The sequence below is a fragment of the Girardinichthys multiradiatus genome, chromosome 18 (genome assembly GCF_021462225.1).
Source record: "Girardinichthys multiradiatus isolate DD_20200921_A chromosome 18, DD_fGirMul_XY1, whole genome shotgun sequence".
In the NCBI taxonomy this organism is placed as follows: Eukaryota; Metazoa; Chordata; class Actinopteri; order Cyprinodontiformes; family Goodeidae; genus Girardinichthys; species Girardinichthys multiradiatus.
Genome location: NC_061810.1, coordinates 45,242,471 through 45,264,716, shown reverse-complemented (window position 1 = coordinate 45,264,716; position 22,246 = coordinate 45,242,471). Strand labels below are relative to the sequence as shown.

The window sequence follows — 22,246 nt, the reverse complement described above, 5'->3', positions numbered from 1 at the left end:
CCTTGCTTATGTTTTTAAAACTGCTTACACTGATAATCTGATAAAATGTTTATGTTGCGGTTCTGATATGCCTTAGTCATATCAGCTTGTAGAACTTTTAGTAGTAATATTTTATTATTAAATCTTTATTTTTTCCAGGTAGACACAAAAAGCATGTTTACATGGACGTAAGTACTCAGAATAAAGGGCTGATCGGAATAAAAAGGCATCATATGAATGCGCCAATTGGAGTATTCTGATCTGATTATGCTCAGTGGTTAATGCTGATCCTCCATCCATGTAAACTCATTCAGAACAGCACTACAAAACTTACTAAAATACAGTATCACAATGTTTTCCCCTCGGGGATCAATAAAGTATCTTTGAATTTAAGGTACTAAATAACTAAGAAAAGAGTTAAGAACAAGAGCTAGAAGATTTTTTTAAAACAAGTAATAATACCTCTGAGAGACCTTTGATCCAACAGTTTCAGTTCCTGTTGAAGATGATTCCAGATTGAAGGTTCAGAGTAAGATCAGGCTGTTTTTCCTAACTCTGTACAGACCGAGGGAACACAGAGAGTGATGACATCCTGGGTTCGTTTAGGTGACAAATTTGAAGGCAACAAACCAAGAATGGATTTATAGATAAAAATGTACCAATGACCAACTAACTAAACAATGCAAAGTGCAATGATGGGAAGATAATCTGCATGCAGTTATAAATCATATAGCTCCATGATAAACTCAATCTAATGAATCTAATAAAGTAAGAGAAGTGTTTGAGAGGTTTATGCATAAAATGTCACCATATTCAAAAGAGGCCAAACGTTTTCTGGCATTAAACGAAAAACATGACTTGTTTCCAAAAAAAGAAGCCTAATTAATCAAAAGATTATTATTGTGAGCATTAAAACTTAGGTTTTCATCAGTTATTAAACCAAGATATTTGTAGGACACAAGCTCAATAGAGTAAACTTCAGAAGACACAATTGAAGGTAAAATGTGTTTTTAATTTAGCTGTTTGTTTTTTCTGTTTTCTTTTTCATTTTACTTCTCTCAAGAAGTCCTGCCTTTTGCCCGGCTGCTGTTCTCAATAAGAAATTGTTCTTATTGCCAGGTTGTTAAGGGTGTACTTTTTAATGCAGTGCTTATTTCTCAACACTTTATTGTTTATAGTCTTTTTTTGTTGTTGTTTTGTGTTGTTTTTGCCTTCAGACATCTCCCTCTGAAAGCCACAAGAAAAACAGCGTTCGTCACAAACTGGTTTCCCTCACCTTGAAGAAGAAATCCAAGATCACGGAGGAGGTTAGAAGTTGGACCAGAGCTGTTTCTTCTTTTTGGAGAATTAAAAAGGAAAATCACACTGTGATGCATTGCAGGTCACCAAGCGCCTCAATGACGGTGAGTACGGTCTCCATGGCAACAGCATGTTGGAAGATCGGCCGACCTCCAACCTGGAGAAACTTCACTTCATTATTGGGAACGGGATCCTGAGACCAACACTGAGGTAAGCAGAGCGACATGATAAAGCTCTCTGAGAGAGTTTCAGTGGAAAATGAAAGGATTTCTGTCTGTGAAGAATATTAAAGTTTCAGGTAGACTTTGTTTATCAAACAGCTTTTTTCAATTTAACCAGATTTTTTTTTATCTCCTTCGATGCATCCGGATGCTGCTTGTTTTTATGTGTTAATCTGTTCTGAGTTTGTCACGTTATCAAATTTTCTTTGAAATGCGAAAATTAACCTTTTTTTCTTTAAGTAATGTGGTTATTTATACATTTTAATTAGATACCACTGACCTAATAAATAACGAACAGTGCAGAATCTACTGTTTATGCTCTATTTTTATAACTTTTTAATAGTAAAATAATGGAGTATTGTCTTTTATATTTTAATATCACCGTGTTTGGGCATAAATCTTGCTACTCCGGTCCAGTCCAGTCAATCCATGTTTATTACTTTACATCTGAAGACCAGCTCTCTTCCAGCAACTAATTATTGTTGTCCTTCTTTGAGCTCTCCGGTACACTTTGATCTCTGGGTTTTTATGGTTTTTTTAGTGCGTTATAGGATATATTTATGCATATATCTTTATGTCCTTAAATATACACATATACAAAGGTGTATTTGCAACATCTGTATGCTATTGTTTGAAACTCTATTAAATGTTCAACAGAGAAACAGCCTGGGGGAAGAAACTGTCTCTGTGGCGGCTGGTTTTAGTAAACAGTGCTCTGTAGCGGCGGCCTGAAGGTAAAACTCTGAACAGTTTATGTGCAGGGTGTGTGGGGTCTGCAGAGATTTTAGCAGCTCTTTTCTTGACCCTAGACCTGTATAAGTCCTGGATGGAGGGAAGGTCAGCCCTGATTATTCTCTCTGCAGACCTGATTATTCGTTGCAGTCTGGACCTGTCTTGTTTTGTGGATTAACCAAACCAGACTGAGATGGATGAAGACAGGACAGACTGAATGATGGCAGTGTAGAAGATGACCAGCAGCTCCTGTGGAAGGTTGTACTTCTTGAGTTGCCTCAGGAAGTACAGTCTCTGCTGGGCCTTCTTTCGAACAGTGTCTATGTGGGAAGACCATCTCAGGTCCTCAGAAATGGTGGTTCCTAAGAACCTGTAGTGGTCCACAGCCGACACGGTGTTGCTGAGGATGGTGAGAGGGATGTATGGGGGTGGTGTTCTCCGAAAGTCCGCCACCATTTCCACAGTCTTGAGTGGTTTGAGTTCCAGGTAGTTCTGACAACACCCAGATGTGTGAGTTAAGAAAGAAATAGGATTAGTGTTAGACATTAGACTTTTTTTTCATGTAAATTGAAGATATTTTGTGATACTTGTTTTCCAAGCACTGCTTACAGTAAGGTAAGTTTATTTATATAGCGCTTTTCAGCAACGAGACACTCAAAGCGCTGTACATACAATTACAATACAATCACAAAGAAAATAAACACAGATACAGACACAGAAAAACAAATCAAATGATAAAATCAAACACAGGTAATACAAAAATAAAAAATAAAGAATAGAATCATGGATAAGAAAATGAAAGGAAAATTGGACTGAAAACTTAACTAATAATGTTTAGATGGCCCAGTCAAAGGCCACTATAAACAAATAAGTTTTTAATCTTGATTTAAAGCAACTTAGGGTTTCGGCGCTTTTACAGTTTTCTGGCAGTTTATTCCAGATTAGTGGAGCATAAGAACTAAAAGCTGTTTCTCCATGTTTGGTTCTGGTTCTGGTTCTGCAGAGTAGATTTGAGCCAGAAGACCTGAGAGGTTTGGGTGGTTGATACACTGACAACAAGTCTGTAATGTATTTTGGTGCTAAGCCATTCAGTGATTTATAGACTAACAGAAGTATTTTAAAGTCTATTCTCTGAGCTACAGGGAGCCAGTGTAGGGACTTTAGAACCGGGCTGATGTGCTCCACTTTCTTAGTTCTAGTGAGGACGCGGGCAGCAGCGTTCTGGATCAACTGCAGCTGTCTGATCGACTTTTTAGGCAGGCCTGTGAAGACACTGTTGCAGTAATAAATTCTACTAAAGATGAACGCATGAATTAGTTTTTCAAGGTCCTGCTGAGACATTAGTCCTTTAATCCTGGAGATGTTCTTTAGGAGATAAAAGGCTGACCTTGTTACTACCTTTATGTACCTCTGAAGATTCAGGTCTGAGTCCATCACTACACCCAGGTTTCCAGCCTGACTGCTGGTTTCTAGCTGTATTAACTGAAGTTGTGTGCTAACTTTTAAACGCTCTTCCTTTGGTCCAAAGATTATTATTTCAGTTTTGTTTTGATTCAGCTGAAGGAAATGTTGGACCATCCATGCATTGATTTCTTCTAAGCATTTACCCAGCGCTTGAATGGGTTCATGGTCACCTGGTGACATCGTAACGTATAGCTGTGTGTCGTCTGCATAGTTATGATAACTTACGTTGTTGTTTATTAAAATCTGAGTTAGGGGGAGCATGTAGATATTGAATAGGAGGGGTCCTAAGATGGACCCTTGGGGAACGCCACATGTGATTTTTTTGCTCTCTGATGTAAAGTTACCTACTGACACAAAAAAGTCCCTATCCTTCAAGTAGGATTTAAACCAATTGAGTGCTGTACCAGAAAGGCCAGTTTTCCAGGCGCTCTAATAAAATGGAGTGATCAACAGTGTCGAATGCTGCACTAAGGTCCAATAATACCAGCACTGTGGTTCTTCCACAGTCTGCATTTATACGGATGTCATTGATGTGAGCAGGAAGCCTGACTGGAAGACATCGAAGCGGTTGGTCATTGTTAGGAAGTTGTTTAACTGTTGAAAAACAGCTTTTTCAATAATCTTACTGATGAAGGGGAGGTTTGATATAGGCCTGTAGTTCTGTAGTAGCAGCTTGTCCAAGTTGCTCTTTTTCAATAGAGGTTTGATAATTGCTGTTTTTAGGGCCTGGGGGAAAACACCTGACAAAAGGGACGTATTTATTATTTGTGTGAAATCAGATGTTATTACAGGCAAAACTTTCTTAAGGAAAGCTGTGAGTAAAAGATCAAGACAGCAGGAAGAAGAACTTAGTTGCTGTACGATTTCTTCTAATATTTTGTAGTTTATTTGGTGAAATTGGGAAATTTTGTCAAAATCAGTTCTAGTTGGAGACAACATTGGTACTGGAGTTGATGTGAATGTGCTGACTGCCGCTCTGATCTTTTGGGTTTTTTCAGTAAAGAATTTAACAAATTCATTGCAGGCCCTGGTAGAGTGGAGTTCAGATGCTACAGTTACAGGAGGGTTTGTTAACCAGTCGACCGTGGCAAATAATGCATGAGCATTGTTAATGTTTTTGCTGATGATCTCAGAAAAGAAAGATTCCCTTGCATTTTTCAGTTGTAGATTATATCTGTATGGTCTCTCTTTATAGATAATATAGTGAACCTGGAGTCCAGTCTTTCTCCACCTGCGTTCAGCTTTTCGACACTCCTTTTTTTCACTTCTGACTGGTGGAGCACTTCTCCATGGAGACATTTTCTTCCCAGAAACGACTTTCACTTTAATTGGAGTAATTGAATCAATGATGTCTGAGATTTTAGAATGAACGTTATCTACCAGCTCATCTACAGTGTTACAGGGCAAAGTGGAGGTAGAAGAGTAAATCTGGTTAAAGGTTTCAGCAGCATCGTCCTTAAAGATGCATTTTCTTATCATGTCTCTTTGGCAAACTGAGTCATTGCAGATGATGCTTTCAAAAATAACAGAAGTGGTCAGATAGAGCAACATCAGTTACAGACACCTTGGAAATGTTTAGAGATGTTTAGTGATGATCAAGTCCAAAATATGTCCCTGTTTGTGCGTTTGCTGTTTAACATGTTGAGTCAAACCAACATTTCTAAGAGTGTCACATAGATCTATTGGACTTCTGTCTTCAGGATTGTCCATGTGAATGTTGAAGTCTCCCACAATAATTAAACAGTCATAATAAACACATATCACAGATAAAAGCTCATTAAAATCACTGATAAAGTTTGTTTTGGATTTAGGAGGCCTGTAAATATTCAAGAACATGGTTCGGACCGGGTTCTTTACCTGGAGAGCCCAATATTCAAATGAGTCAAATTTGCCCAGAAATACTTTTTTACACTCTAATGAAGTCATTGATTAAAAATGATTTTCCTGACAGAGATCTAATGTTCAATAAAGCCAGTTTATATGACTTAGTTGCTGATATTAACTCTGTGTCTGGTTGAACCTGACAGTTTATGGCTTTTTTTGATTGTTTATTTCTGTCTCTTATCCTTTTGGCTTTGTTCTTTCTGTCACGTAGAAGCACAGAGATTTTACAACTATCTCCTATTAGGGACCCAAGTTTTTCCTGGACATGTTCATTTCTGATAGAGTTACCACTGGGGCCCAGACTGTATCACAGAGAAGTGATTTGAAGGTCCTGATTAGGAAGAGATAGATTAGGAGGTGGTGGAGGTCTGCAGCATTTGGAAGATGTTGGTTTAGTAGCAGAGCCTCGGCCACGGGGGGTGTTGAATGGAGAAGATGTCAGAACCATTTGGGTCCCGATTTTAAGAGCTCCTTTCATGTTATCAGAATCCAGTAAAGCAAAAAGCGGGCTCAGTGGGGAGATGGGAAAGTTCTGTGCGGTCTGGGTTGGGGTCTGGGGTGAGGGGGTTTACCGGGGGTGTCGGTCTGGGTCTGGGTTTGGGGGGATGGGGGTATAACGGGGAGATCCACTTCTCCTGTGGATTTCGACGGGTTGACCTTTTGTGATGACCTCTCTTTCTCAGCCAACTGGCTGATTGTTTCTGCTGGAGCTGTTGGAGGCAGCGTTATCATTGTTGTTGATACTCCATGTTCTCTGCTGAAGGTCGAAGCTGCTGGCAGATTATTTACTGAATAGAAGAGATTAGATGTGAGACGTCTGGCTCCTGGCTTCTTCAACAGAAACCATCTTGCTTGAAGAGTTGTCTTTTTTCCCAAAAAATATTAAAGTTGTCGATGAAGTTAACAGGTGTGGTGGCACATGTTTTTTTCAACCACTTATTAATCATCAGAAGTCTGGAAAAAATCTCATCTCCACAGAAAATCAGTGCAAAGGGTCCACTGAGAAACACCTTGATATTGAGACCTCCAACAATATTCAGAAGACGAGTGAAATCCTTCTTCAATCTTTCTGATTTTTTAGCCACGTCATCCATGGCTCCACAGTGTATAATAAGGTTTTCTAGAGACGGGCGCTTTTCTGTGATTGCAAGAATATTCTCTGAGATATCGGACACGACGTTACTGGTACTAATCATAACTTCTGTGTTTTTCTTGTTGCAGAAGTTTTTAATCCCATCCACAGTAGACAGATATGTTATTTTTGCTCTTAATACAATAAAGGTGGTTAGGAAAAAACAGAATGACACAAAAATAGAGCCAAATTCTTAGCCTTTTTGAGTCCTGACTATTCCAGTAATAAGGTGAGAAGGATGTAAACTTCTGGACCTGGACAAAGCTGTGACAGAGGCCTTAATGAAATTAACAATAAAAAGAAAATATATCCCTGGTGTGTGTGTGTGTGTTAGGGATGAGATCTACTGTCAGATCTGTAAGCAGCTGAGTCAGAACCCATCCAAGAGTTCTCATGCCCGCGGCTGGATCCTCATCTCGCTGTGTGTTGGCTGCTTCGCCCCATCAGACAAATTTGTAAAGGTCAGGATCAAAACACGCTCGTCTTCAGGAAACACTATTTTTGGTTTAGTTTGGTTTGTTTCCTTAATTGTTCTTAAACGTTTATTAAAAAGCATAGCTTTATGAATTATATGTTTATTAGTAAATATAACTCTCTTTTGATTTTCTGTTGGACATGTGCTGTTTTGTTTGTTTTTTTTGTTGTTTTTTTTGTAGTACTTGAGAAACTTCATCAGAAGCGGGCCGCCGGGTTACGCTCCATACTGTGAAGAAAGGCTGAGGCGAACATTTGTTAACGGGACGCGAACACAGCCTCCATCTTGGCTGGAGCTGCAGGTATAAACGAGCTGATCCGGTTCGAGCACATGATTACGTTTCCCCATAGAAATCAAGTTGACTTAAGTTCTGAAATCAACATGCAGGCCACCAAGTCCAAGAAGCCTATCATGCTGCCCGTGACATTCATGGATGGCACGACTAAAACGCTGCTGACCGACTCGGCGACCACGGCCAAGGAGCTCTGCAGCTCCCTGTCTGACAAGATCAATCTGAAAGACCGCTTCGGGTTTTCATTGTACATCGCGCTGTTTGACAAGGTAACACAACTGAATCATCATCTGCAGATCCCCAAAGCTTAAATTCACTGCCAAATGTTATATATTCTTTTCACTTTAGCAAACGGATCCTTTAGTCAAGAAAAATCCATGATGTTTTAAGTATGGAGGACCAGGAGAGTCACTGAAACAGAAATACAACCATTTCGAATTTAACATTTAAATTATACAATTAGAAATCCAATTTGAAAAGCGTTTTGTAATTGCACATTTTAGATTTAATTATTAAAGAGGAATTGTAAATTGTATTTATTAATCCATTATTAAATACTGCAATTGGAATATGTATTTTACAATCCTATTTCTAAATTGTTGAAAAACAAAATTCATAAATATGACAATAAATACCTTTCCTTATCAACCATTTAAAAAGTTAATTCCTTTTTCACCTTACATTTTCAAATCCTTTTTTGCAGTTGCATTTCCGTTTTACTTTAGCATCACCATTTAGCATTTCGGTGACCCTTCTGGTCCCTGAGCACACTGAGAACCAAATTAAACCAATCACAGAAGCTCCTCGGATGTAACCGGCTCTCTCATTGGTTAGACAACCACACTTTGGCAACAATTTATAATCCCTCTTTAGTAATTCAATTTAAAATGTGCAATTACAAAACTCTTTTCAAATTGGATTTCTAATTGTATCATTTAAATGTCAAATTTAAAATGGTTGTATTTCTTTTTCAGTGACTCTCCTGGTCCTCCATAGTTAAGTGGTTTACTTCAGGGGAAGTTTTTTAGAAAAAACAGAGAGACTTGTTTGAGTTTTTTTAGGCCCTATTAAATCCATTTAGCTGTTTTGGACCCGTGTGTAATTTATCTTGATTACATATTTTAGGATGTAGCAGCATTTGTTTAAAAAAAATATATATATATTTAGGTAAAGAAAACGGTGCCAAAATAAAAAGTGGATTTCATCTGGTTCTATATTTGTATTCTGTTTCTTTTTTTTTTAAAGGAAAAGAGACCCGTTAATTTTTTATTCTCAAAATTCGGTTGAGTTTTCTCGTGATGTTGTTGCCTTGACTCCCCTTTACCCCGTCTGCAGGTCTCCTCTTTAGGCAGTGGGAATGATCACGTGATGGACGCCGTGTCACAGTGTGAGCAGTACGCAAAGGAGCAGGGTGCTCAGGAGAGGAACGCCCCCTGGAGGCTGTTCTTCAGGAAGGAGGTCTTCACACCTTGGCACAATCCTGCTGAGGACCAGGTTGCAACAAGCCTCATCTACCAGCAGATTGTCAGAGGCGTCAAGTTTGGAGAATACCGCTGTGACAGGGTGACTCGCTTTATTTTAAAGTTGTTGCTTCAGAAAGTCGATGCTTTCTTCCCAAATAATGGACTCATATTATAGCACTGAAAAAGGAAAGAAAAGGAGAATTGATGAGGACAAATCAAAGTTTTGTATCCTATAAACTCACCCTAAACACACTGTCTCTCTATCTCCTTGTATTTCCAGGATGATCTGGCAGAGCTGGCCTCACAGCAGTATTATGTTGATTACGGTTCAGAGATCCTTCTGGAACGCCTGCTGAGTCTCATCCCATCCTACATCCCAGACAGAGAGATCAGCACTTCCAAGACGGTGGAAAAATGGGCTCATTTCATCATGGCTGCACACAAGAAGGTGCTGAAGTAGCAAAGAAAAAGCATTTACAAGGGTTCATGATACTGGATAGTGATTAAAGGTCTCATTCAGACTAAAGTTTAAATGGTCTGTTTTCTGTGTTGATTCAGGGTATTTACGCCCAGAAGAGGTTTGACCCTCAGAAGGTGAAGGAGGAAGTGGTGGACTTCGCTCGCCACAAGTGGCCTTTGCTGTTCTCCCGTTTCTATGAAGCCTTCAGGTTGTCAGGTCAGAGCCGTCTACATCTTTTACACATTAAAACACATCTTATACTTTAAATGCAAACTTGTAAATGACTCCTGTTTCTACCGTTGTTGCCTCTCAGGTCCCAGTCTGCCTAAAAATGACCTGATCGTTGCTGTTAACTGGACCGGGATTTATTTTGTTGATGAGCAGGAGCAGGTCCTCTTAGAGCTCTCCTTCCCAGAAATCACAGCAGTTTCCAGCAGCAGGTTATTTCTCTTCCTCCTCGACCCAACCCAACAATATCTGAGCATTCACATCTACAACCGGTTCTATTTTTTTGTGATTCATCATATCAGTTGGTTCTCTTTAAAGGGGAGGAAAACTACAGGGACAGAGTTTCACTTTGGCAACTATCAAGGGAGAAGAGTTCAACTTCACCTCCAACAACGCAGAGGACATTCGTGACTTAGTGGTGACCTTTCTGGAAGGTTTGAGGCAGAGGTCAAAGTTCGTGGTTGCCCTGCAGGACAACTCCAACATGGGTAAGTGCAAGCTGCTGTATTTATATCAACATTTATGCGTGTAATACTTAACAGGAAATAGTTGCTAAGTACTACTAGGTGCAATACATTTTTTTCCTTTTAGGACTGGACAGGATCCATTTTCAATACCATCAGAACATCCCACAGTCATAGTGTACCCTATTACAATCTGCCTTGAAATACTGTGTTATTACTGCATATCATTTTTGTCTCTTAAGAGTTTAGAAATATATTTTTTATTCTTACTTTCTTATGTTAAAGAGTAGAAGTATTTTTAATTGCTATGGCATCACTGAACACAGGGAGTTGCACAACGGATAAGTAGATATCTGCTCTAACTATAAGCTTCAGTATATTATTGGAAAGTGAAAAAATAAACATGTGGCACCTAAATCATTTTTTTATGAAAATTGTCATATTAAGTTGGGTGGATTGATATAGTTCCTTCACCTCCATAGATCACAGGTGTTTCTACAACACCAAGTCACCTGTGCTTCTCCCTGGTTTGCAATAAGCATATAAATACTGAGAATTGGAAGACTCGGGTGACCATGTTCATTTGTACAGGCCCCAGATTGGAGTGTATTACCCCAACTTGTCTTGGTTTTAGTTATGAAAACAAAATACGACAACAGAGACCCTGGACTGTTGTGTGAAGTTGTACATCAAGAGTTTAAGAAGAAATGTTAATTGTGTTGACTTAAAGGCAGCGGATATGAAACAGGCTCTCATACTGCTCAGAGAAAAGATGGAAACAGAGTAATCTGTGATAATGTTGTCTTCCTACAGCTGCGGGGGCAACCTTCCTGAGCTTTCTGAAGGGAGACCTGATCATTTTGGACCAGGACACGGGCGAGCAGGTCCTCAACTCTGGTTGGGCGCATGGCATTAATGAGCGAACCAATCAGAGAGGCGATTTCTCAGCTGATTGTGTTTATGTTCTGCCATCCATGACACGTCCCCAGCAAGAAATAGTGGTGAGTGGAAAAATAAATCACACCTTAGCCTATCAATGATAATTAAAAACAAATTCCCTATTTTTAAGTTTACAGTCATTTTTACAGTCATGTTGTTTAACCAAAACTCCCAGTTTGCTAAAAGTCCAACATTAAATCTAAAAAACCTTTCAAATCCTCAGCAGTAAATAAAAGGAAACATTTATTCATTTGATAAATAACAGGGCAGAACAACGCAGACAAAACCAGTTTAATTTCACCAGTAAAATTACTTGATTTCATTAGTTTTTTTACTTTGTGGGATTTATTCCTTACTGTTAAAACATGCATTTAATTTTCTTCTCCCAAAAGAGAGTTTGACTCATTGATCTGAATTAATCTAATCACTGAAGAGCTGTTTCAATTTTACCATTGCAGTGAATTCCAGGCATTGATTTGTTTAGTTTTTTATTGAATGAATATCTGAGTTTTCGTAGATTAGCAGGTTGTTTATTACATTCTAGGACCTCCCTTAGTGCAATTTCTACAGTCTTAGTGTCATGTCTTCAATCACCATTAGAGCTGCTGATTATCGGTTGATGGTCATCGCCATCTTGGAAAGTTACTCCATTGGTTTTAACTCCAGAAGAAGCATGGTCTTTATTAGGAAGCAGGCAGTTAGAAACCAGACGATGCTCTTGGCCAACAGATTGAACAGCCAGCCGTACATGGGATCAACAGCACCTTTTTATTTGTTGAATCTCACTTTGTAAGGAATATCTTAGACCTGTCAACACTGAAAATCTTCATATAATGTAACAATATCTGACTGTGTTCATTTTAAGACCCCTTAATTTAAGACATTTTAAGCGAAGATGCCAGTGTAAAGCAAGAGTAAAATGTTTTCTCATTTATTTCCCCAACCAATCAGGCGCTGGTTACCATGACGCCAGACCAGCGACAAGAGTCGGTTCGTGTTTCTCAGATCATCCTACCAGAGACGGATGACAGACAGAAACCCTACACTCTGGAGGAGTTTTCTTATGACTATTTCAGGTACCAACAGTTCAGTAGTGAACGTGTTCAACCTGAACATTTATATGTAAAATATTAAGTACAAAAGCCTGAAACATTTACCCGGGAGGACCAATCCTCACAAGATCAGAGTATATGGTAACCGTCTTTTTGATGCATGCATTTTTTATGTAAAGTTAAAATAATTTTATTTTAAATTAATGTGAACTCAGTTATCTCATCGGTTTCATTTCGATTACACGTTATTTTGCACCTATTGACCTGCCGTTCCCAGACCTCCTCCCAAACACACTCTAAGCAGAGTGATGGTGACCAAGAATCGTGGGAAAGACAAGATGTGGAGCTGCACCAGAGAGCCGCTCAAGCTGCCACTGCTGAAGAAGGTCGTCAGCCACGAGGATCTGGCACAGGAGGCCTGCATGACCTTCATCGATATCCTTCCAACATGATCAAGTGTGATGATTATTAACTGATTTTATCTGAAATGTGCAGAAAAATTCATTTTTCTAAAGTCTCACAGGTTGACAATTATCTAGGTTGGTCAGACATTTACATACACTGATAGTGGCCATAAACGGCGTTCTAACTGTGTTATCTGTGATTTGTTTTGACTATTTATTTTCCACCAAGTTGAATGATTTTACAACAGATAAATTAAATGACCTTTTTTTAAATTTATTGTTGATTTTCTCTTATCCAAAGTCAAAGTAATGTGATGCACACAGAGTCAAATATATAAATACATTCACCAAAAATCTTGTACCAGCAGGTGCTGAAGGTTCTTGGATGTCTTTTAATGTCTAGTTACTGATTATCACTGACTGCGGGTGGTAGTTTCCCTTTACCACTATAAAAAGCCTTCGTTCTACCACACCTGTTGAATGAACCAGTATTCAGATGAAAGGAAATCATTCAGCAAGGCTGAAGCCTGCCATGAACTGCAAACTGCTCCACACGAGTGTCACTGTCCACAGTGAACTCAGTGGACCCTGATCTGACAGTTTGCTGCTGCCCACATGGACAAGTCAAATATCTTCCGATAGAAAGGATTATGGTCAGACAGGCAAAGACTGGGAGAATTGGCCACAATACTGAGACAGTACCAAGAAAAAATAACCTATAGTGTTTTCAATATTGTGGCAACCTTGTTTCAAGGCACTTATTGGGCAAAATCATTAAGTAGGAGATAATTTAGAGAGTTTTTCTGTGTGCTTCCGTTTGTCTGTCAGTTTGTTAATTTACACAGGAATTTTCCTGCTAAGTTGATAATTAACAATTATTTTATGCTAAAATAGAATTTTTACAGTGCAGGCTGGGATCAAGTCCATGCAAATGTATGCAGCATCAACCCTGTTATTTGTTCTGTGTTTCTGGTCATTTTGCATCACACTTCAGGTTCTGAAGAGTTTCTGCTCTGGTTGTTAACTTCAGTCTGGGTCCACCATTTGTAGTGCCCACTAATTCCTTTACTACTGAGCAGTGGAGTAAGGGAGAGGGGGGTGCCGGTCTTTTCGGTCTTCACGTATTAGTATTTGATCTCTCTGCTTCTGCACATTTTCCACAGTAGAACGGAGAATTCGTGGGCTCGGCCTCAGGTGTAACCCGGTTTTTGGAGAAACACATTGCACTTGGAAACTCAGACCAAATTAAAACAACTAGTGTACCAGCTTGGGGAGATAAAAATGGCTGAATTTGTATTGATATTGACGCTAAAGAGTATCTTTAAATTTTACATTTATTTAATATGGTAAATGGGCTGCACTTGTATAGCGCTTTATCAACTCCCCAGGGACACCAGAGAGCTTTACACTGCAATCAGTCATCCACACATTAATACACAAATTCATACACTGACAGTGGTAGACTACATTGTAGCCACTGCTGCCCTGGGGCAGGCTGACAGAAGCGAGGCTGCCATACAATCGCCGCCAATGGGCGGGTGAAGTGTCTTGCCCAAGGACACAACATCTGAGACGGACAGCAGGGTAACCGTCAACCCACTGGTTACAGGACGAACCAGTACCACTGCTGCCACCGTCTCGCCACCAGCCAATATTTACTTTACTGAAGTATTGCTTTTTTGCCAACCCTAGTTTAGAGGAGTCAATGTGATTCTTTCAAACTCAGAACACTGTGAAAACTAATAGAAAATGAAAAAAACAAAACAAATATCCAACAGCTAAATAACCCTAAGAGCTTCCAACATGATGATCCCAGGCAAACATCAGAACTTGTTTTGGAATAGAGAAAGCAGGCAACAGCAATCTGCCCCAAACCTGTCCTGTTTTTGATACTTTTTTATTTTTTATGTTGGCAAATTGTTTCACCCTGGAACAAAGCTTCTGGAACAAATGTGATATTCATACCTAACGACCGTATCTAAACTACTGACCAGAATTATAGATTAAGAGCAGGTTTTTGTGATTCCTTGACTTTTTTTTCCTACCGATGATGAAGTACATGGGCGACTACCCGTCTAAACGGACGCGCTCCGTCAACGAGCTAACAGACCAGATATTTGAGGGAGCTCTGAAGGCCGAACCGCTAAAAGATGAAATTTACTGTCAGATCATCAAACAACTCACTGACAATCATGTCAAGTATGTCAACTGACACGAACCCTGAAAGATAGAAAGTACAAACCTGGACGTTTGAGTTACCCCATGTTTTATGCTGAAAATGAAACTTTGTGATGAATTTGAAAAAGAACTAGAATAATAGAATCAAGGTTATATTTGTTGGATTCAACATGAGTTTCTTTCTGCTACAGGTACAGTGAGGAGAAAGGCTGGGAGCTGCTCTGGTTGTGCACTGGTCTGTTTCCTCCCAGTAACGTTCTGCTGCCGCACATCCAGCGGTTCCTTCAGTCCAAGAAACACCACCCACTCTCTGGAGACTGCATGCAGAGGCTGCACAAAGCTCTCCGGTAAAACCGATTACATTTCAGCTGTTTTTTACAGAAAACAGAATTGAATTTTAAAATCTAGTGAGAGGAACAAGACCTCTGAAGATGAGAAGTTTTTCTTCTTTCTTTTAAGGCCTCAAAAACTAAAACTAATTTTAGATTAGTAAAACGAACAGATCATATGAGATCTGGATTTACAAAATTGGATTCAGCTACAGAAGCACAATAGATTTCACACTTTTATCAATTATTAAACCAAGTAGAGCAGCAATAACTCTTGGTAGATGTGTTTTGTCTGATTTTTCTGAATTATAATGGGGAATTTTGGCCCACTCCTCTTTACAACGCTACTTTGATTCGATAAGGTTTGTAAACATTTGTTTCAGCAGGGTCTCTTAAGGTCCTACCACAGCATTATAATCAGACGGAGATCTGGACTTTGACCAGGCCACTTTAATTTTATTATTATCTTCTTCAGCCATTCAGTTGTAGATTTGCTGCTTTGTTTTTGGATCATTGTCCTGTTCATGACCTAGTTTGGACCAAATTTCAGGTGTTGGATAGATGTCCTCTCATCTGACTCTTGAATACTTTGGTAAACAGATGAGTTCATGATAATGACTTCATGATGCCCAAATCCTGTGGCTGGAAAACAGGCCCAAATCATCAACCCTCCACTACCATGATTGACAGTTGATATGAGCTGCTTGTGCTGATATGCAGTTTGGTTCTCTCTAATCACTGTGCTCTCCATTATAGCCAAATATCCCTACTTTGATCTTATTTGTCCAGAAGACATTGTTCCAAGAATCCTGCTGTTTATTCAGATGCCAGTTTGTAAACATGAGATGCAGGGCAGTCTATTTTTATTGCTTTTTTAAGAGGGAAAAAGCTTTTTCTATAATGATTCTTCGGTGTTTGTGTTTTGGTTATTGCCTTGTTGTTTATGTTCTATAGGTGTTGCCATATTAGTTCATTCTTTTGCGTTTAGTTTCTTAGTTCATTTTTGTGTTCTGTTCTTTGTGCATTTAGATTTATTTCTCTTAGGTCAGTGTTGGTCTTTGACCCTTTGGTTTATAGTTTTGTCATGTCTAGTTCAGCTTCCTCTGTGTTAAATATTCACCTTCCCTCAGTCTGCATGTTTGCTCTCTTCCACAGCTGTTCTTAATCCCCTGATTAACTCACCCGTGTTTATTTTTATTTCCAGTCTTGCATCAATATATAACCTTATTGGGTTTCATTTGTCTTTGCTGGATTCTTCCGTCACACTGCCCGTTACTCTATCTGTGCTCCATGTTCTGTTAGCCCTGTTCAAGATCCCTGTTTTATTATTATTAGTATTACACCTCCATGCTCATCCCAAGTTCCTGTTGGCATTTTGGTCTTACACAGAACCTACAAAACATGACATTGTCCTTCAACCCACTTTGACAGATAACATACTAACTGAGCTCTGAAGAGTCTCAGATGGGGTTTTTCGGGTTTCCTACAACTTCTTTGAGCCTTACATGGTCTGACCATCCATCCATCCATTGTCTTCTGCTTATCTGGGGTCGGGTCCAACTTGGAGACACTGATTCTCATCCCAGGATCTTCACACCCAGCTGCAAACTGCTCCAGTGAGAGCTGTAGATCATGAGCTGATGAAGCCATGGTCTGACCTTGGAGCTAATTTGCAGGGACATCCAATTTTGGAAAGACTGTCAGCAGTCCTAAATGTTTTTCACCTGTAAATAAGTTTCTTATTGTAGATTGATAGACTTCATGTTTTCATAAATGGCCTTATAACCCTTCCCAGACTGACTGCAACATTTGTTTTTAGAATGTCTTGCTGATATTTTTTCTTTTTGGCATTCTTATCATGCACCCGAATGTTCCAAAACTTCAACTTTTATAGAGGCGATCACACTTAATGATCCGTTAATCAAGTGCTTTAATTATCGGCACCTGGCTGCTACTGTTTCTTCAGAATCATATGGAAGCAAAACGGGTGCGCTAAGTTTTTCACACCGGTTTTCCATTTTGATTTGATCTTTGTTTACTGAAATGAAGTTGTGGAAACTGTTGTGTTTTTGTGCCTTTAGGTTAGACTGAGATCATTTTAGAACCTGTTAAAGACCAGATGGATTTTATTTGTTGTCCTTGAAACAGTAACGGATCCAGGAAATATCCCCCTCATCTGGTGGAAGTGGAAGCCATTCAACATAAAACAACCCAGATCTTTCACAAAGTTTACTTTCCTGACGACACGGATGAGGTAAGACACATAGAGTCCAGCATATAAATCTCGTCAGGAAGAAGGTGCTCCCCAGCAGTCCTTTTAAATGTTTGTCTCAAACATGCAGGCATTTGAGGTGGAGTCCAGCACCAAGGCGAAGGATTTCTGCCAGAACATTTCCACCAGACTGCTGCTCAAATCTTCTGAAGGATTCAGCCTTTTTGTGAAGATCTCAGACAAGGTCAGATGTCATGGATTTCTTTCTCCAATTTTCAGGAGCACAACTAAACATTTGTCAGTGTTTTTAATAAGATGGCGTGGAATAATATGATGAGGAAGAAATGATTCATCTCATTTTACTTTAATTTTTTAATAAGTATAAATACTTTATCTACATATAAACATGGCCTTATATAGACCACTGCTGGAGCCAGTCATGGTGTAACCTGTTAGATGTTGGAATTTACTTTTAAAATCTGCTGCTGTGAACACATGTGGTCAAACAAACTAATAATAGTAAAACTGGCTAATCTCAAGGTGAATATACAAGAACATGCATTATTAATTTAAGAACAGGATAGTTCATTTTTTACAGTTCTGACTCTAAACTCCACTGTCACAGTTAAAACCAATCCTGCTTGCCCAGAAATATGCTGTGCTTCCCTTTTCTTCAGTCTCATTCAGTGTGGCAAACATCTTCTGCTCCTGTTTGACTTCTGCTGCACGTCTCTGAGACTCGCACTCAGATCTTTTTTCTCTGATCTCAGATTTCTTTATCTCAGATTGAAAGTGGTAAATTTGCACAGTTTTAAAGCCAGCAAACTGAGGGTGTATTCACACTTGCCACTTTTGGTCCGCTTTAAACGGACCAGAGTTCGTTTCCTCCCTTAGTCTGGACCTTTTGTGCAGGTGTGAATACACTCAAGCGAACCCTGGTCCGGACCAAAAAACCGAACCGAGACCCACTTTTTGAGGGGTTCTCGGTCCGCTTCGCTTATGGTCTGAATACGAACGGGCCCGCTCCGAACCAACTGCAGAAAACATACGTCTCTTTGGACTTAACAAGCCACCGTAGCCGGTAGCAAAAATGTACGTTGCACTGAAATCATACCTGGTCGGCTGATTGTTGCAACACCGGGCATGCAGAGCCCACCGTCTTCAATTCAATTCAATTCAAAGATACTTTATTGATCCCCGAGGGGAAATTAGAATTCCAGTACAACCCATCCAAACATACATCATGACACAAGACAAGGGGGGGACGGGTCATCGAGTCTTTGTTGCCCACTCACAGGCGCTGTCCTTGCTAGATGAGAAAAGAGGCCACATTAGGTAAGTAGAGGGAAAGAAAATCATATTTCACACTTTATCCTTAGCAGGGTATAGTTTGAGATTGCAAAAAACCTCAGAACAAAGAAGCAACAAGTTAACAAAACAACATCATGCCGGGAACGGTGAAGGTGGTGTGAGGGGGTGCATATGTTTATCTTGAGCATGTGTGTGTGTGCAAGTGAGTGTGTGTAAGTAAGTCCATGAAGCACTGTCACAGAGGCCATTGTCCTTGATGGTACGTTGGGATGTTCATCAACCGGCCACAAAGTTCTGAGCAGGTCCACAGATGTCCTCAGGGAAGGGAGGGGGCAGAGGGAGCAGAGCGTCATGTTTACATAACTTCCAGGAGAAGTTGAAGATAGCCAGCCATCAAGGCCATGCAGGGGAGCCAGATTCAGAAATACAACAATTATTTGGGTTAGGCTGACTCTTAATTTTCTGTCAGCCTTGAGAGTCTCGCTGGTGCTTCTCAAAGGCAAATCCAAACAGCCAAATTCCTGGTCTTTCTGCCAGATCCGAGCGAACAACTTTCTCCAAGATTTATCCCATTTCACCCCTGAGTCCAGGAACCGCAACCTGCCTGCGATCCTAAGGATCACATCCAGTCTGCGATTCAGCTCACGTAACATCTCAGTCTGAGTGTTGATCGCTCTGAAGATCCCATCACACATGCCAGGCAGCCTCACAATTGCCAGGACAGCTGCTGACATTCTCCGAATTTCTCGATATGTCAGGTAACCACTGACTCCAAAAAGCAGAAATCCTGATATCAAACATCCACTTATATACACATCTTCCACATCCTCGACTGACATTATCGACAAACACACAATCCTCCACTTCTGCCAGGAGTCCATCGAGTATCCAGAGAAAAACGTCCCGTCCGGACAAGTTGGGTTCTCCTTCACCCTGTCTTCTCCTCGAGAAAATTTGATCAATTGCATTGAGAGACCAGCTGACCAAATCCATAACTAGGAATTTGGAAGATATGCAAGAAGAGGCTCCAAAAAAAAGACGAGACACAGAGCTGAAGCAGGGTAGATATGGGAGGGGGTGGGAGACAGAGAAAAAGCGTCCTCCTCCACCGAGAGCAGGAAAAGAGTCTTCTTCGGCATTCAGCACGCATTCTCCAACGCTGTTCCAAACTTATAAATACAACGTCACAAAATCTGTGTTGAATGAGTTCGTCTTCACTCTCACAATAATATTGCAGCTGTAATAACGGCAGAAATATGCACAACAGAGGTGCTGCACGCAGCACGTCTACAGATGTTTTCTTAAATTTCCGGGTCTGTGCTCTGTCCCATGGGAGCAATGATCGTCACCCGCGTGACTTTGTTTACAAGTAATAGTTCAGTTGCAAAAAGTACAATGTGAAAACAAACCGCACCAAACCAAAAAAATAAAGTCCGCTTTTCCTCCGGACCAAAGAAGCGGACCAAATGACTTTCCTGGTGTGAATACACCCTAAGAGATTGTGTGAGACTGTTGTCACCGTCGTCTTTGAGGTGCGCTTGTTTTGCTCACAGGGTGGACTTCAGATTATGGCAAACTAACAGGGTTCAACCACATAAAGTGCTGAGAATTGCTAACTGCTGGAAGTAATATTAAAGTCTCTCTAAGATCATGTTAGAAGACTGAAAGTGTAATAAATTTCCTGGTTAATTTGCAGGTCATTAGTGTTCCAGAGGGAGATTTCTTCTTCGACTTTGTCCGACATTTAACAGACTGGATAAAGAAATCTCGACCAGCTAAAGATGGTTTGTACCTAAATTACGTCAATTATTTCTATTTGCTAAAATGCAGAATTGACATTTTAGAGCATGTTTGACTTTCTACAGATTCAGAAGCTTGGATAAACAAAGATAATGGGAATAAGTTTGGGAAAGTCCAGGTGATGATGTCATGGCTTGTTAAGCTTTTAATAGGTTAATTGACAACAAATAAGTTAAATGTGGGGGAACCTGTGAAGGGATGTATTTTAAGACGACACCTCAAACACACTGCTTCGTTGTGTGACATCATAGGAAAATCATAAGAACTCATGCAAAATATCAGAAAGACAGTTGTGGACCTCCACCACCACTCTGGTTGATTTTTGGGTGCAACTTCGAGTTGCCTGAATTTGCCTTGTTTATCTGTCCAAATATTATGTATATGCAAGTATAAACTGCATGAGAATGCCCAGCTATCACACAGTTCAGGAAGGAGACGGGTTTTGGTGCATAAATATGCACGTCAATCACAGAACAAAAGTGAAAGAACTTGTGAACATGCTGGCTTAAACTGGCAAGAGGTTGTCATCCCCCACAGGGAGACAAGTCCCAACTGTTAAGTACGGGGGTGGGAGCATCATGGTGTGTGGATGTTTTGCTTCTGGAGGGGAGGGACTGCTGTATTTCACAAGATTAATGGCATCATAAAAAAGAATGTAATGTGGAAATATTAAAGTACTACGTGAGACATAAGCTAGGAATTAACAGCTTGTATGCAAATGGGTCTTCATAACAGGCAATGACCCAAAGCAGTTGATGATATTGAATGATCATCAGAAAGCCCTAATCTCAGTCCCTTAGAAAATCTGTGGTCAGAGCTGAAGAGGTTTGAAAGAGCAAGGCAGGCAAGAACCCTGACCCAGTTACAAAGGTTCTGTCAGGAAAATATGGAGAAGCTTAAACCTAAAATGTTTGGGTCATACAGGTTAAAAGGAATCTCCTAGGGCAGGCATTTAAGATGATCTACTTGAAATGTCTACAGCATGGGGATCTTATTCAGCCCCAGATGTTCTGGGCCATCATACAGACCCATCTCAGTGTCTGGTTGGGATGCAGTTTTAGTTCTTTTTCTGTTTGCCACGACATAACTAGTGCTTAAACCCACATTGTTTTCTGCCCAGTTTGGTATATCTACAAAGGTTATTATATTCTCATTATACAGCAGCTGAAATTACAGCCATCACTTAACCGCAAATAAAAGCCAGCATTAAGATTCCTTGCTTTTATTTGACCTTCTTCATTCAAACACTACAGGAATCATTCCATCTTTGACGTATCAGGTGTTCTTCATGAAGAAGTTGTGGACCAGCACAGTTCCAGGGAAGGACTCGTTCGCCGATTCTATTTTCCACTATTACCAGGTCCGCTTCATGACACTGATGAGCATTTCACTGAGAAACTCTGACTTGTCTCTTTTCATAATCAGTGCAGCATATGTGATAACACCTCCCCCTGTTGCCTTCCTTTCAGGAGCTGCCCAAGTATTTGCGTGGCTACCACAAGTGTTCTCGGGAAGAGGTTTTTCATCTTGCAGCGCTTATCTATCGGGTAAAGTTCGAGGATGATAAATCCCACTTTTCTTCAATTCCCAAGATGCTCCGTGAGCTGGTTCCCCAAGACCTGATCCGCCAGATGTCGACGGACGACTGGAAGAGGGTAAAAATACTGAACTACAAGCAGTGTTGTGTGGCACGTTTAATACTGTTAATTATTATAAACATTATTAAGGTAGGAACTAAGATTAATTAATATTAATTGTGATTCCAGTCTGTAATTGCATATTTCAACAAACACCCTGGAAAATCGAGGGAAGAAGCTAAGCTGATGTTCCTGAAGATCATCTATAAATGGGCGACCTTTGGCTCCGCCTTCTTTGAAGTTAAGGTAAACACAGTAAAACCAGATGTTCTGGTTCCAGAACCTACTGAT

General features: G+C 40.0%; 1 protein-coding gene across 4 annotated transcripts in view; it reads left to right on the top strand.

The window, feature by feature from the left end:
• Nucleotides 1-22,246, top strand: part of myo7aa (myosin VIIAa) — a 74,944-nt gene that overhangs the window by 47,991 nt on the left and 4,707 nt on the right. For all 4 annotated transcript variants that reach the window (XM_047391366.1, XM_047391365.1, XM_047391364.1 and 1 more), the window contains 21 exons: nucleotides 1,197-1,286; nucleotides 1,361-1,488; nucleotides 7,046-7,172; nucleotides 7,368-7,487; nucleotides 7,574-7,747; nucleotides 8,814-9,041; nucleotides 9,222-9,389; nucleotides 9,500-9,617; nucleotides 9,715-9,841; nucleotides 9,948-10,117; nucleotides 10,907-11,094; nucleotides 11,984-12,108; nucleotides 12,362-12,519; nucleotides 14,534-14,687; nucleotides 14,858-15,013; nucleotides 17,144-17,249; nucleotides 17,338-17,451; nucleotides 20,215-20,302; nucleotides 21,572-21,678; nucleotides 21,788-21,973; nucleotides 22,085-22,201. In XM_047391366.1, coding sequence (XP_047247322.1) covers nucleotides 1,197-1,286; nucleotides 1,361-1,488; nucleotides 7,046-7,172; nucleotides 7,368-7,487; nucleotides 7,574-7,747; nucleotides 8,814-9,041; nucleotides 9,222-9,389; nucleotides 9,500-9,617; nucleotides 9,715-9,841; nucleotides 9,948-10,117; nucleotides 10,907-11,094; nucleotides 11,984-12,108; nucleotides 12,362-12,519; nucleotides 14,534-14,687; nucleotides 14,858-15,013; nucleotides 17,144-17,249; nucleotides 17,338-17,451; nucleotides 20,215-20,302; nucleotides 21,572-21,678; nucleotides 21,788-21,973; nucleotides 22,085-22,201 — 2,949 coding nt within the window. The remainder of the gene's footprint in view (nucleotides 1-1,196; nucleotides 1,287-1,360; nucleotides 1,489-7,045; nucleotides 7,173-7,367; nucleotides 7,488-7,573; nucleotides 7,748-8,813; nucleotides 9,042-9,221; nucleotides 9,390-9,499; nucleotides 9,618-9,714; nucleotides 9,842-9,947; nucleotides 10,118-10,906; nucleotides 11,095-11,983; nucleotides 12,109-12,361; nucleotides 12,520-14,533; nucleotides 14,688-14,857; nucleotides 15,014-17,143; nucleotides 17,250-17,337; nucleotides 17,452-20,214; nucleotides 20,303-21,571; nucleotides 21,679-21,787; nucleotides 21,974-22,084; nucleotides 22,202-22,246) is intronic.